Genomic DNA, 16,252 nt, shown 5'->3' on the forward strand with positions numbered 1-16,252 from the left:
AATCTCATATTAGAGCTTTGGGTTTTCGGGAGGTTTTATTTGGTTGTCATTTGTTTGCTTGCTTTTTGGTTTTTTGAGACAAAGTCTTGCTATGTAGTCCAGACTGGTCCTGAACTAACCATGTGTGCAGGCTGGCCTCAAACACACAGCCATCCTCCTGCTGCAGCTGCTCCAGAGCTGGGAATTACAGGCATGTAACATCATACCTGGGTCAGATTAAACTTTTAAAAGCCTCTATTATTTGTATTTTGAGGCTAAGAAGCCAAGTGTAAGAAGTTCTTCATCAGATTTCACCTGCTGTGCCTATAAATTTGGGTGAATTCTTGCTAAGATCCCCCAAATATTCTAAGGGTTGTACACTTGTCAGGAAGCGACCTTCCTTACCATCTTTAAAACAGGACCCTGTAAAGCCAGGTACAGGGCCAGTTATCCTGTGAGAGTTTTATTAAGTATTGACTCCACAAATTCAACCATAATTTCTTAAGCATGCCTTGGTACTCCTGATTAAATGAGCATCTTTTCCAAATGTAACATTGCAGGCAACCCCTTTACTGTCTGGTACAAATAATGGATTCTTGTTAAACCTATCTAAATAGCTAGATGCCTTGAAAAGTAAGGTGACTCAGTAACACTGTCTTAATTCTGGGTTGGAGGAAGATCACTGAGAATCAGATGTAATTTATCAGGGTTTCATTTTACAATAGCAAACTCTACCAGCTTCTTAAGAGTTACAGATAGCTTAAGAAGGAAGAGAATAGGCTCCTTTGTATATGTAAAAAATAGAACAGGATTTCAAGCAAATAACTATAGTCATCCCTCAGTTTATTCAATACTGTATATTCTCATTTCACTAGTTCTTAGTTTAGCTTCTTGACTAAGAGTTCTGGAAATTCTGACTCAGCCCACTGGAATGATCTGGAGGTTATCCAGTTGTCCAAGCAATGCCACCAAAAGCCTGTGCCCAAGAATCTATTCTCTGGCATGTCAATAGTTTTATATACCTGTGTAGTCCTTTTCACTGGAGCCCTGAGTACTTTGTTGAAGATACAAACTTTGGTTTCTGCTTGATTCTAGAGCCTTCAGAGAAGCATTAAACAACCTCTCTCTAGATGAAAGAGATTTAAAATAACTGGCTAATTTATTTGATAATCTTCAAATGTGCAAATTCTGATAAAAGTTTTTAATATGAATATGCAACATCTGGGCATGGTGATGCATACCTGGAATCTCAGCACTTGGGAGGCTGAGGCAGGAGGATTGCTGCAAGTTTGAGGCTAACCCGGACTACATAGTGCTTTCAAGGCCAGCCTGGGATATATAACAAGACCCTGACTCAACTCCCCTCCCCAAAAGAGTAATGCAGTAAGACACACAAAATAAGAAAAGTAAAGCCAATCAAAAAAATCTTTACTACAATGTTTGTAAGAGTAGTTCTTTTTGATCTAATTTATAAAATATAGGTGAATATAATTTTTATAGCAGAAATATTTTGATTTATAACATATAATAATGTGACATCATCTATATACCAACAATAAAGTATGAATATTCAGAGATTTATTGCATCTGAGATGTCCTAGACATCTCTATTTTTATAAAACTTCACTGACCGAGAAGATGATAGATTCCAAATTTATGTATGTATGTGACTATGTATGTTTCTTTGAGTCAGGGTCTCACTATGCAGTTCAGGCTCGCTTTGAAACCACTATGTAGCTAAAATGAGGTTTTTTTTTTTTTTTTTTTTTTTTTTGGTTTTTCTCCGGTACCTGGAACCGAACTCACGACCTTGCGCTTGCCAAGCAGGCGCTTTTGCCGCTGAGCTAAATCCCCAGCCCCTAAAATGAGTTTTTAAAAAATGTCACTGAGAACTTCTTTAAAAAGAGGGAAAGATCTGAAGTCAAGACAGCAGAAGACTCTAAGACTGCCAATGAAAGAAAGCTGCATTGAAAGAAAACACCAATAGCCCTCCTGAAATTACAGTTCATTGCAACAGGTAATTCACATTCCCCAGGCCTACTCTGCACAGCATGTGGGTACTGGATAACCAAGCATGCCACGAAACCTTCAAAATTGTTTCAATACATGCTGACCAAACACTCTGCCTTAAAGGACAATGCTTGAGTTTAAAAAAAAAAAAAATCAACACAAAGAATACAAGCAATTCTTGAAGGCCACCACTTCATCAAATATGTCTGCACTGAGAATCATGCCTAGGTGCCAACATCATTGCTAAAGCAAAGAAGGCCTTTACTGTTAGTGGTGAAGAGTTGACCCTCCCTGTTGCTGAGGACATGTGTCATGAACTTTTAGAAGAAGCTACAGTTCAAAAGGTGGCATGTGTTCATCTTTTGGCTAGTACTACAACTATATTAACGAAATAGCAGAAGATACTGAGGCACAATTGATAGAATTATGTTTATTTATTTATTTATTTATTTATTTTTGGTTTTTGGTTTTTCTCCAGTACCGGGAACCGAACTCACGACCTTGCGCTTGCCAGGCAGGCGCTTTGCCGCTGAGCTAAATCCCCAGCCCCAATTGTTAGAATTATGAATCACCTGGTACAAATTCAGGCTAATGAGTCTACTGATGTTAACAATAAGGCAATAATGTTTGTTTTTATGCAATATATTTCCCAGGAGGACATGCATAAGGATACCTTATATGCACTTTTATTGGCAACCAACACTACAGCTGCAGAACTATTGAAGTCTCTGAATAATTATATATCAGGGAAATGGATTTGATCATTTTCTATCAGTATATGCATGGACAGAGTGGCTGCCAGGATTGAATGGCTTTCTGGTTTTAGCACCCGGGTCAAAGAATTTCCTTCTAAATGTTAGCCTATACACTGTGTCAAGGAAATGCTGGCTAGACACAAAAATATCACCTGAACTTAACATTTGCAGGATATGATTAAAATTACTGATCACACAAAACTACATACTCTTAACTCGTATCTGTTCACACAGGTCTCTAAGGAGATGAATGCAGAACACTTAAGTCTTCTCTTATATACAGAAGTGAGATAGCTTTCTAAAGGTAGATCACTGGCCAGAGTTTTTCAATTATGAGAGCCATTCCAGAGATTTTTTTTTTTTTTTTTTTTTAAGAGAAACACTCATCCCTGGCAGCACATTTTAGTGGCACAGGATGGGCCACAAAACTTGCTCAATAAACACCTGTCACTTCAAGAGAAAGTGATACTTTGGCAGACTGGCAGATAATGTGGGTGTATTCTAAGCAACACTGAAATTATGGGGGCAATGAATGAATACTGGGATTTATGACGTTTCAAACATTAGTAGAGATTTTGAAAGAGTAAGATCTTTCTCCCAGGCAATACATAGTCACCTCGGTCAGCTTCTAAAGAGTTTAAGCATTACTTTCTACCCACAAAGGACCCCCAAACTGGGAAGGAATAAATCTGTGACCATTTGTGAATAAGTCAGATGATACTCTTCTAGGTTGATTCCAGTCTTTTATTGCTTCGTAGCTGTTTTACAAGTTTGTAAATTATAAAAAACTGATAACAATGTGAAATACCTCTTGTCTATATACATGCAAACAAATTCTATATAGTAAAGGTCTGACTTCCCTTCTCTCCATGGGAAACTCTAGTCTGTGACCACTTGTACATTTATTTCAATATCCTTTTACTCCATATAAATTGTGTTTCTTTCACTTCTTTAAACTGACTATCAACATATGCCTGGTACTCTTAATACTAAGTTAAATATTTAATGTTTGTATCTTTTCTTTTAGACAGGGTCTTTCTATATAGTTTATTTGTTTTTTTTTGTTTTTTGTTTTTTTTCTCCGATACCGGGAACCGAACTCACGACCTTGCGCTTGCCAGGCAGGCGCTTTTGCCGCTGAGCTAAATCCCCAGCCCCTCTATATAGTTTAAATTGGCCTTAAACTTACTATGTAGCCTGGGCTGGCCTTGAACTTATGGTGATCCTCCTGCCTCAGCCTCCCAGGTGCTGGGATTAAAAATGTGTGCCATTACAGCCAGCTATTTTTTTTAAAAAATCAATGTGTTATGCATATTTAAAAATTTGTTAGTATAAAATTGTATTTCTTAAAGTAGGACAGAACACATTTTATTTTATAATTTTTTAGCTTTATTTAAAATACTTAAACTTTTATATTTCTATTTATATTCATTTCCAAGACAACAGAAATGTTAGGAAGAGGCCTAAATGACTGCCTACTATGTATTAGGCTCTATGTACAGTAGGTTCTATATTGCCTATTATGTATGAGGCTCTTGACCTCACAGAGCTTAACATGTGCAGTGAACTGAACTATCTCACTAAAATTCTTATGGCATCTTTTTTTTTGGTTTTTCTCCGGTACCAGGAACCGAACTCATGACCTTGCACTTGCCAGGCAGGCGCTTTTGCCGCTGAGCTAAATCCCCAGCCCCTAAAATTCTTATTTTGAAGAATTAACATCCTCCCCAGGGATACAGTTGAGCAGCACAGCACTTGTCTGGCAAGCACAAGGTCATGAGTTTGATTCCCAGTACCACAAAAAAAAAAAAAAAAAGTGAAAAGAAATACCCAATGTGACTGTATTTGGATATTAAATCTTTAGTAATTACTGTAATTGTGGCTAAATGAGGTCAAAAGAGCAGGGCCTTAATCCTATGAGCCTGGTATCCTTTCAAGGAAAGAGACCCATCCCTCTACCACTCAGCATCTGCACCAAAGAAGGCACAGATAGAGATGTTGCTGTCTACAAGTCAGAAAGCCCCTACCAAATGGCCACAGTAGCACCTTGATTTTAGACCTGTACCCCCTATAATTGTGAGAAAATAATTTTGTTAAAACATCTGCCTATAATATTTGTTAGAGCAAGCTGAGGAGACTAATAAATCATGCAGTGGAAGAATACAGACAAATAATTCTTCATTTATTTTTGCTATACGAGAAGTGAAGGGAAAGTAGTTGATGAAAGTATGTCTTGGGAAACACAAGTTAGTCTGGGAACTGCAAGGTCAAGAAAGCCTTTCACAAGAAGTAAAACATAAACTGATACTTGAAACTTAGCTGGGAAGAAAAAAGAACATTCGAGATAAAGGAAACACACTGTGCAAAAAAATGCAAATAAAATCATAAGCTAGACTGTACAATCTGGTGTGATCCTAAGAGCAATAAAAAATCTGGTGAAAGAGATAGGTACATGGTGCAGTCTATTGTCCTGGTACTCAGGAGTCTAAAGTGAGCAGGAAGAGTTTGAGGCCACCAACCTGGACAAGAGCAAGATCCTACCTCGAAAAGAAAAAAGAAAAGAAAAGAAAAGGAAAGAGAAGAGAAGAGAAGAGAAGAGAAGAAAAACTTTACTGAAGGAGCTTAGATAAATATCTAGTAATCAAATCTGTGCCCTTTCTTTGAGACAGGGTCTCACTACATAGCTCAGGTTGATCTTGAACTCACTCTGTAGCCCAGGCTAGCCTCAATCTCTTGAGCGCTGCAATTACCTGAGGACTCTACCGTGGCTGGCCAAATTTTCATTTTAAAAGCTTTTTCTGGCCGTTGTGTAATGGATGGATAGCCAGGAGAGGGAGTGAACAATGCCAGACAACAAAAAAAACAAAAAATCTGGGTGTGGTGGTGGTGGGGCAAAACAATATCAAGAGGGTATGGCAGTAGGAGAGATGAGAAATTATAATGGCCTGGATTATAGCAAAAGTAAAAAGAGGTAGAAAAAAAATGAAGGGACATTTGAGAGGCATGATTGAAAAGACTGGCAAGTATGAAAAAGACTGTGGCAATAAGGCCCACTAAGTTTTTCATCCTGAAAAAGTGGCACCCATTAGTGAGCTGGAGAATAAAAGGTTAATTTTTTTGTTTTGTTTTGAGACAGGATCTCAATCTGCCGTCCAGGCTGGCATTGAACTCGCTTATGTAGCCACAGGCTGGTCTCACAGTGATTCTCTTGCCTCAGCCTCTTAAGTGTTGGGATTACAGGCATGCACCACCATGCCTGGTGAGAGATTATTTTTTTGAAAAACACAATGACTTCAATTTCATAAATACTAAGGTCGATGTCTCTAAAACAGCCATGTAGCCAGACGTGCCGGCACACGCCTATAATCCCAGTTCAGGAGGCTGAGGCAGGAGGATCATTGTGAGTTCGAGACCAGTCTGGCTACAAAGTGAGCTCAAGGCCAGCCTGAACCGCATAGCGAGACCCTGTCTCAAAAAGACCAAAAAAAAAAAAAAAAAAATCCATGTATATTATAGTAAACAGAGAGTTATGAGGTTTAGATATAAATGTGAGATTATGAATATTATAGCTGCTATCAGCATAGTAGTAACAAGAATGCGCTCTCAAGTATTTTAAATTTTTGTGTCCATGCATTTACAGCTCACTGATAACCATAACCATTTTCTAACAACAAAATGGTTCCTGTAGTGATCCCAGCACTCTGCAAGGATGAGGCAGGAGGACCCCAAGTCCCAGTCCAGCCTGGAGAATTCAGCAAGGTATTACAAAAGCAGGGCTTTCTGGGTAACAGTAACAAGGACACTATTTACAAGGAGCTCCTAAGGGTGGGGCCTAAACATTAATGCTGAAATCACAAACAAAAGAACAATCCTTTGAAAACTGGTCAAAGAAAACCATTCAGAGCCACTTTAAATTTGAAAAAACAAATTATAATACTCCTCTGGCTTGGGTAAACAAATGCAAATAATTTTAGAAAATTAAAATTCTTTCCGGGCATGGTAGTGCATGCTTGTAATCCTAGCACTTGAGAGGCTGTGGCAGGAGGATTATTCAGTTGAGATCAGCCTGGGCTACAAAGTGAGCTCAAGGCCAGCTTGAGCTGCATAGTGAGACCCTGTCTCAAAAAGACAAAAAAAAAAAAAAGAAATTAAAATTCTTTTTCCCTAGATATGTATACTCTAAACAACGCTATCAACTCCCCAACATCTGATATTCTGATGTTTTAATGCATTTAAAAAAAAAAAAAAGATGGGCCTAAATATAAAATAGCTTTCTAAAAATGAGAATGATTTAATTTCAGGAAGCTAATCTAAAGTGGGCATGATGACACATGCCTGCAATCCCAGCACTCAGGAGGCTGAGGCAGGAGGATCATTGTGAGTTCAAGGCCATCCTGGGCTACAAAGTGAGCTCAAGGCCAGCCTGAACAGCATAGCAAGACCCAGTCTCAAAAAAAGACCAAAAAAAAGAAAGAAAGAAAGAAAGAAAATTACATGGAAATAAAATACAGCATTGTTTCATCAGGGGATGAATACATACTGTACACAATGAAAAGGCAGTAAGCCACTACCACTTGCGTAAGTTCACCAACTTGAGACTGTACCCAGCACATTACTGGCTGATGGAGTGGAAGGTGACTAACCACAGCACTGTGTTCTGTACCCTGGATGCTGACTGACTCCATGACCGTAGCATCAGTATGTTTCCTCTCCCACACTGTGCCCATACATTCAGCATCTCTCCTTGCCCACTTCACATCCAGCACCCACACAGAATTGTACACGTTAAAATTACATAGGTTTAAGAGTGTAGAAAGTGTTTAAGACCATATGATGTATTCATAAGAGTGTGAGAAAGGTTAATAAGAGAGTGGGATAGGTTTATAGGACTGTGGGAAGGGTCTATAAAGCCTTAAAATATATATAAATAATAAAATAAATATAACACCGCTACTTTGCGGATTTTAACCTATTGCGGAGGTCTTGGGAATGTAACTCCCGCAACAGGTGAGGGATCACTGTACCGTACTTCCATACTGAGAAAGTAAAAATGAGAATCACACATATACATATAGTATAATGAATATATGGATGGATGAATTTGAGCAAATGAAAAAGGGAGTGGAGGTAAAAGAATAAACAAAAATACAATATAGTAGTTGTTTTAGAAAAAAAAAAAACCTATTAAATAGTGCCAAGACTACAACCCATGCCAACCTCTCAGGTCTAAATTTTTCATTTCTATACTATTCTTCCACTTATCTATTTGGTGATATTGGAGGAATTAGTTATTGAATTTCTAGTCAGGCACAGTAGTGCACCCTTGTAATCCCAGATGCTTGGGAAGCTGAGGCAAGAGGATTACAAGTGAGGCTAACTTGAGGCAACCTTTAATAAAGTTTAAAAGTTTTTAAAAGGCTGGGGGTGCAGTTCAGTGGTGAAAGCTTGCCTAGCACACACCAGGCTGTAGGGTCAATTCCAAGTACCACAGAGAAGAAACTTCTAAAAATTTCCAGACTAGGTTATAAGAACAAGAAACAACGGGCAAAGGATAGGTTACTCTCCCGACTGACCTCTGTTTCTCCATGCTTACTACAAACTTTTAAGTAGTAATTCAACTTATTCAAATACATGTGCCAGTTAATATGCTGTTAGGCTACAGGGCCCAGTTGAAGTGGGGTTCTGGGGGCTGTCCTTGGAGAGCAGAGCTCTCACTGGCTCTCATCCCCTGTGCTCTGCTTCCCAGCCACCATGAAGCAAGCAGCTTTGTTCTACCACACCCTTCTACAGAGATGTTTCTCTTTTAAAACCAGCTGACCATGAAATGAAACCTGTCAAACTGTTACTCAGATAAAGCATTTCTACTCTTAAGCTGTGTTATGTCAAGCATTTTGTCCCATCAACAGAAAAGCTGACTAATATGTATGTTTTATACTCTTACCTTTCCGGCTTCTTACTGTGAATATTTTGCCTACTGCTATACATTTTCTACAAAATCTTGACTAGTTTTATAGAAGATGACCAATTATAGAGATCAAGAGACGAATACCATCATCATCATCTTCTTCCTCCTCTTACCCTCCTCCTCCCCTTTCCCTTCTTTTTTTGAGCATGCTAGGTAAGTGCTCTACCACTGAACTGTATCTGTAATCCCCAACCCTTCATTTTATATAGGCAATCCAAGACAAGAAATAATTTCTATTTAAAGCCTCATATAACTTGTTAATGGCAAAATCTACATTCATGTTTGCCATGGTTTGAATATGGTTTGTCCCATCCAAAACTCACTTTGAAATTTTATTTCTAAGGTAACAGTGTTGAGAGGTAGTGGGGCCTTTAAGAAATTGTTAGGTAGTTAAGGGAGATGAATACCTTTGTCGTAGGATTGAATTGTAGTTACCTCGTGGGGAAGGTAGACTTTGCTTCTTCTGCATATATCTTTGCCCTACTTCTTTCAGCCATGAGTTAAAGTAGCAGAAAGTCCTCACCAAATCCTGAGCATCATGTTCTTTTTTCTTTTCTTTTTTTTTTTTTTTTGATACAGAGAATTGAACTCAGGACCCTGTGCTTGCTAGGCAGGCGCTTGTGTGGCTGAGCTATATACCCAGCCCCAGCATCTGTATTCTTAGAGGTTTTTAGCCTCTAGAACCAGGAACCAAATTACACTTCTATTCTTTATAAATCATTCAGTCTCAGATACTCTATTACAGCAACATAAAACACATTAAGGCAGTATTTGTGTTTCCTCCTTTCCTCCTGGAACAAAATGTTTTCTATATTCCCAGTACTAAAGATAAAGATATTGTTCATATTGAAGAACTGAACAATTTCTGGCTTATTTCACTACAAACTCCTTAAAAGGAAAGAATGTAATTGAACCTTTAAAACTCAGAATAAATACTGTAGTTCCTAGCATGTAGTAGATATTAGTGTGTGTTTACAAAATGATCAATTGGTGAAATGTGAGTTATGTCATCAAAAAGAGTTACCAGGCAAGCCTATTTCTGTTTTTTCTTCTCCTTTTAGGTTTGGTGAGACAGGGTCTCATTATGTAATCCAGGCAGGTCTTAAACTCACTATATAACTGCGATGGTTTGTGTCTAGATGTTCCCCCGAAAAGCCTCATGCACTTTTAGAGGGGCTTTTTCAGAGATAGCTGAATCTAGAGTTTGAGATTGACTCATAGTTCAGTCCTGGGATTAAGGGTGTGTGATGGCTGGATCAGTCCACTGATTGAACTGGTATCACCCTAATCCCAGCAGTTTAGATAAGATAAAAGGGGCGAAAGAGGCTTGTTTCCCCCTCTCTCTCTTCACAGTTGCTTTTGCTATCTTCCACTGCCATTAACTGCTGCCCCTCTGCCACATGCCACACTTGCTGTGGAGCTATCAGATTATGGACTAAAACCACTACAAACTGTGAGCTGAATAAACCTTTCCTCCTTTAACTCGTGGGTGTTGGATATCTTGTCTCAGCAATGAGGAAAGTAACTAAGACAATAGCCCAGGCTAGCCTCGAATTTGCAGAGATCCTCCTGCCTCAACCTCCCAAGTGCTGGAATTATGGGCATGCACCACCACGCCCAGCCTTCTAGTTCTTCTAAATGAAACACCATAACACAGTTAAACTAGGCCTAACATTAGAGAACACAAAAATGACCAAAAAAAAAGAAAAAACAAACAAAAAAAAACTTCTCTAGTTTAAAGCTAATATGATTTAAAAAAATTCATCCAGTTCCAAATAAAAAGGAGGAGGATATTCCTCCTCCTTTCCAGAAATTCCATTCAGTGGAAGCACACATTCCAGAAAGAAGCTAAATGTAAAGCTAAAAGTAACTGAGAGAGCTTCCAAATGGAGGGAACCAAAAACAAAAAATGACAGAGATAGTAGGAGAGTAGCCAGTACAAATATTTTATGAATAAGCACCTAAAAACCTACCCCCTCTCAGTTGTACACAGCTATCCAATGCACTACTCCAGTAAAAGTCCTGGTCATGCTCTTGCCTGCCCAGCTAATACAAGATTCTTATTAAGCTAGAAATAAAATACACTATTAAAACTAAATTAAAACATCTGGGTGTGGTGGTACATGCCTGTAATCCTAGCACTTGGGAGGTGGGGGAGGAGGATCACCATGAGTTCAAGAAAACAAAGAAATATGGCCCCTAAATAACAGAATTTATCCAGGTTTAATCCAGTATGTTTATATAAGAATTCTAAAAAGAATATATCTTAGAATAAAACTTTAACTAATGAAACACTATCACATAATACTAAGCAAGTCTTCTAATAGCTTTAATAAGAAGGAAAACCAGGAGCAGTGGTACATGCCTGGTAATCCTACCTACTCAGGAGGCTAAGGCAGCTGGATTGCAACCTCAAGACCAGACTGAGCAATTTAGCAGGCCCTTCCTTGTCCCAAAATAAAAAGGATTAGGGCGGTACCTCAGTGAGAGAGCCCCTAGGTTCCATTCCTAATATAACAACAACAACAACAACAAAATTAAAACGAGGAAGAAGAGGGTAGGGGAAGAGGAAAAGGAAGACAAGGAGGATGAAGAAGAGAAGGAGGAGGAAGAAAAGGAGGAAAAACAGGTATCATGATTTTCACTTCATAGATAAGGTAACTAAGGCTTAGAGAGATTAAATGATTTGTCTCCTTTTACAAAGTTCATTAAGTGATAAAGCCAAGACTAAACCTGAGGAATTTTCTGACTCATAACTGGAGTCTACATAAAAGGACTATCTTCATAAGCCATCCAAAAGGACTCTATAAAAGTCTCTGAGAACAATTTCATCATTAGAGTGTTTCTACAAAATATAATTGTAAAATGACAATAATGAATTACAGTATATCCTCATGAAGTTGCAGTTCAGTGTTCACGGCCTCAGTTGTTTATGGATTTTTTCCTCAGAAGCTTACTACTAGTTGTTTGAGGAAATCACCACAATTTCATAGAAACTGCAAATATCCTCCACAATTGTTTTTTTTTTGGTGGGAGGTTTGCAAGCAGCCAATCCAAAAACATTATTTAGTTCTCCTTGCTACTGACTGGGTGCTGCCCCATAACCCATCTCCGCAGATGCACCAGTATTCCCGCATCATAACAGGTTGTTGTACTCCCTGTAGCTATCACTAGTGTCCTCAATTTTGTTCTTCCTAAAGGCCTAAGACCCCTAAGATGCCACCAAAATGCCACATACCTTCTAAAGCTTTATTAATACACTATTTTATTAAATTAAATTACATAGCAAGTGTGGTGGTACACACCTGTAATCCCAGCACTAGAGAGACTGAAGAAGGAGGATCACTGCGAGTTGAGGTTAGCCTAGGCTACATGGTGAGTTCAGGTCCAGCCTGAACTACATAGTAAGACCTTGTCTCAAAAAAAAGAAGAAAAAGAAGAAAGAAGAAATGGAGGGGGAGGGGAAGGGGAAAGAGAAGGAGGAGGAAGAAGATGGGGAAGAGCAGGAGGAAGAGAGGACAAATCACCCAATACAAAAAAAGGGGGCGGTAAAGAACAATTGACAAAAAAATAAATTACATAACTGCAGGACACACTATATTTAGGGTTTAAACTATAAAAATAGGCATTTTTCTGACCATATCTGAAATTCACAGTTTTTCACAATTTACGGGTACTCTAGGAACGTAACCCCCACAAATTTTGGGGGCCCACTGTACTATGTATTTCCCTTTTTTTTTTTTTCCTGGTACTGGGAATTGAACTCACGACCTTGTGCTTGCCAGGCAGGCACTGTGCCGCTGAGTTAAATCCCCAGCCCTTGTACTACGTATTTCATAGATTTGAAAACAACATATGGGCTGGGGAGATGGCTCAGCGGCACACCACCTTCCTGGCAAGTGCAAGGTCCTGAGTTCAATTCCCTGTGCTAAAAAAGAAAACTACATATGATGTATACACAAAGTACATATAACAATTAAATATGAATACTACTGTGTCCACTTCCTTATTATATCTCATGTTTCCTTCTAGAAAAGTCTCAAAGCCATGGTTTTATCAAAGCTCTATTTCCTTAGAATTTTCCAAATTTGTCTTTAGTAAATCATGCTGGGTGTGACTGTGATGTAAGTGTATAAAATATAGGTCCTTGAACTTCAACATGGAGAGTCTAATTCAATAAGTCCATATTCTGTTGTTGTTTTTTTGTCTTGCTTGGAGGTAGAAGGCTGCTAGAGATCAAACTCAGGGCCTCATATGTGCTAAGTGCACGCTCTACCACTGAGCTATATCATTGGTCCAAATTTATGTTTTTAGTCTGCTACATGCTGCTTCTTAACGAACACTTCAGATGCTTCTGATCAGCTATATTTGCAAAACATACCAAGAAGAATTCTAAAAAAGAAAAAAGTAGTCCCCCAAAATATAAGAAAATCCAGAACAAAGACTATCAATTTCAAGCAAATCTGAAGCCAGAATAAAATACAGATTGGGGGCCTACTTTAACCTTTTCTCCAAACTTAGCTGTCCTTGCCCGAGCTTTTCAAAACCTGGACTCCCGCCTAGCACCACACTGTAGGACAGATATAAAGGTAAAGAGTATCAATTTTATCATCTTTGACTTTCTTAGTCTCAGTCTACTAAAACTCAGTAAATTCCAAAACACAAATCTAAGATTATGATAAATATTTAAGTGACTGCTTTCCCAAAATGCTAGGCAAAACTCGAGGTAGAGTAGAGGACTTGGGGAGAATAGGGATGGGAAAGAGTGAAGACTCTGCTTAGTAGGAAAAGTCAACTGGTCCACTGCTTCCTTGACAGGAGTCACAGAAAACAACATTACTGAATGAAATTTCTCCTACAGATATTGAGAATAGTTCTCAAGAAGGATTCCTATGCAATAGACCATCATATGCAATCATAATCATAATGGTAATAATCATCTACTTACAAACTGCCTCTTCTTGGAAGGCTCAACTCCTTCTGAAAAACAAAATACCCGTAAGTTAGAAATAATGACTCATTTGAGTCCTAGAGGTCTGTCTAAATATTCTTAATGGCAAAGACCAAATATTTCTAAAGGAGAACTTTTGCCTTTGTCTCTAAAACTGAAGTGAAATAAACAGCAGTCAGGATTATCTCTATTCTTTCGTAAACAGAATACCCGACACAGGCAGGCATGGTGGCACACACCTGTAATCCCAGCACTCAGGAAGCTGAGCCAGGAGGATTGCTGTGAGTTTGAGGCTAGCCAGGGCCACATACTGAGTTTAAGACCAGTCTAAACTACATAGCAAGCTTAAAAAGAAAAAAAAAATCTGAGACTACTTGCAATCTTTTTCCCACTAGATGGAACCATCTCCCCAGTGCAGATTCTAGGCACTCTGGGAAAGCCTTTAACTACTGATGAACTGTAAAGAATTTATATTAGAGTCAAGAATATGACAGAAATGAAATGTGGTTGGGGTAGTTAGAAAATATTTTTGATAAATAAATAACTACAAAAAATCTTTAAAAAGATGACTACACATATCACTGGTATTATAAATAACCCTTACTATAACAGTTGGGACCCCTGTGACTTTCTTTTCTAGGTAGGATACAGTTCCAACTTCTACCAGCCCTCTCTTTCTTTTTTTGGTATTGGAACTTGAACTTAGGACCTTGTGGTTGCAGACAGGAGCTGTGCCACTGAGCTATATCCCCAGCCCCTACCAGCCCTCTCTTAACAAATATTTTTAACTTAATTTTTCTCACACGTGTCTCCATTATTTATTATACTGTGGTACCCCAGCTCACGAACTTAATTTGTTCTACAGTTTTGGAAAAGATAGCCACATGTGTTTGTGTGTCTACAATCGTGTTTGTCACCCAATGTACAGTTTGTAAATAAAACCAAAATTTTGCCAATGCTTCTGTTTGTAAACCAAATTGTTTGCAAGCAAAAGCGTTCATTAATTGATCTACCACTGTATATTGAAAAATAATTATCAGTATCATTTTACATGTTTTAAAATTACATATACCTGGTTTTATATTATTTGTATCCACCTGTTAACATTAGAGACATAAAATCATGAAAACTGGTAGATATATCCATGTAGATATATATTTCAGTTCATTAATCCTTAGGCAGTAATCCAGTCTAAAAATATGCCAATATATATTTATCCATTCGCCAATAAATGGAAATTTCATTTTCTTTCAACATTTTTCCCTGTATTAAAAATAATATTCCTATAAATGTTCCTGTACATGTTTTCTAATAAACATGTATAAAAGGTTTCTTGGACGTACATACTTGAAGGTGGAATTGCTACACTATGAAGTATCAGATATTCCAAACTGCTCCTCAAAACAACTGTATCAATTTACTTTCCTCCTCCAACACTTTGCAAGTGTTTTTTCTACAGACCTGACATGCAGATTCCAAACATTTATAATTGTCTACTCAAGATCTCCAGACCAACATGCCAAAAAGTAAACTCTTCTTTCCATGAAAACTTCATCCACACTCCCAGCCTTTCCCCATCTCAGATGACAATAACTGTTATCTAGAGGTTCGGACCAGAACTCTGAACAGCAGTACTTCTGTTTTTTTGTATACATGTCACCTACCAGTAATTCTTAAATGCTGCAAGTTTAAAATACATCCAGAATCCAGTCATTTCTATGTCCACAGATACAAGTTCTAATCTCTGTAATAAAAATCGTGTATCCAGTTATGCTACAGAAACTGGAATTTATTGTATGTATATGTGTGTACAAGAACGGGAGCAACAAAATACATTACTACATCAAAATTTCTGCAGAAAAAATTGCTCAATTAGGGTTTTAATGTCTGCATGTCAAAATTTCAGTCTTTTCTTAATAGTATGATCTTTTTGTAAATGTAAGCGTAACTGAGCAGTTTTTTTTTTCTTTTACAAATCAGTACCTCCTAATTCTGACATTTTAAAACATTCAGCTTAATATTAAATGTGAGCAGTAAAAAAATTTAGTAAAAAATTTAAATATATTTTAAAAATATTTTCAGGAAGCTGCAAAATGGCTAAAAAAGCTTCTTGATAAGTCACAAGTGTTAATTCTATATATGCTTCCATCTCCAGTGTCTAATTTTTCAAAGACCTTAATTAAACTTATTCCCTCAGCAGCCTGTTCTTTGGCCACTTGAGCTGACTGGCCACGTGGATGAAGCATATGATTCAACTAGGCCAACCTGGTGGCATCATCAATTAAATCTCTCTGAATGTGGTCAACCAGCAAACCATCAATCTTCTGATTTACAATATACCAAGCTATTCTGTCACTGTTTTGCTGAACGCAAAAGGCCATACTTTCCATGTTTTTCAATATCTTCACAGATCTGATGATGAACTTTGATGTGCTCAGTAGAATTTGGCTCAAACTGGGCAATGCAAAGGTGAAAGACAGCTGGGCATGGTGGCACAAGCCAGTAATCCCAGCACTCAGAAGGCTGAGGCAGAAGAATCATTGCAAGTTCAAGACCAGCCTGGGCTACAAAGTGAGCTCAAGGCCAGCCTGA

General features: G+C 38.1%; 1 protein-coding gene across 6 annotated transcripts in view; it reads right to left on the minus strand.

The window, feature by feature from the left end:
- Mast2 (microtubule associated serine/threonine kinase 2) overlaps positions 1-16,252 on the minus strand; it is a gene marked incomplete at its 5' end in the record, with an annotated part of 194,810 nt that overhangs the window by 116,652 nt on the left and 61,906 nt on the right. For all 6 annotated transcript variants that reach the window (XM_013521604.1, XM_013521603.1, XM_013521601.1 and 3 more), the window contains 1 exon segment: positions 13,658-13,689. In XM_013521604.1, coding sequence (XP_013377058.1) covers positions 13,658-13,689 — 32 coding nt within the window.

This window comes from Chinchilla lanigera, unplaced genomic scaffold, assembly GCF_000276665.1.
Source record: "Chinchilla lanigera isolate Chin_1 unplaced genomic scaffold, ChiLan1.0 scaffold00063, whole genome shotgun sequence".
Classification (NCBI taxonomy): Eukaryota; Metazoa; Chordata; class Mammalia; order Rodentia; family Chinchillidae; genus Chinchilla; species Chinchilla lanigera.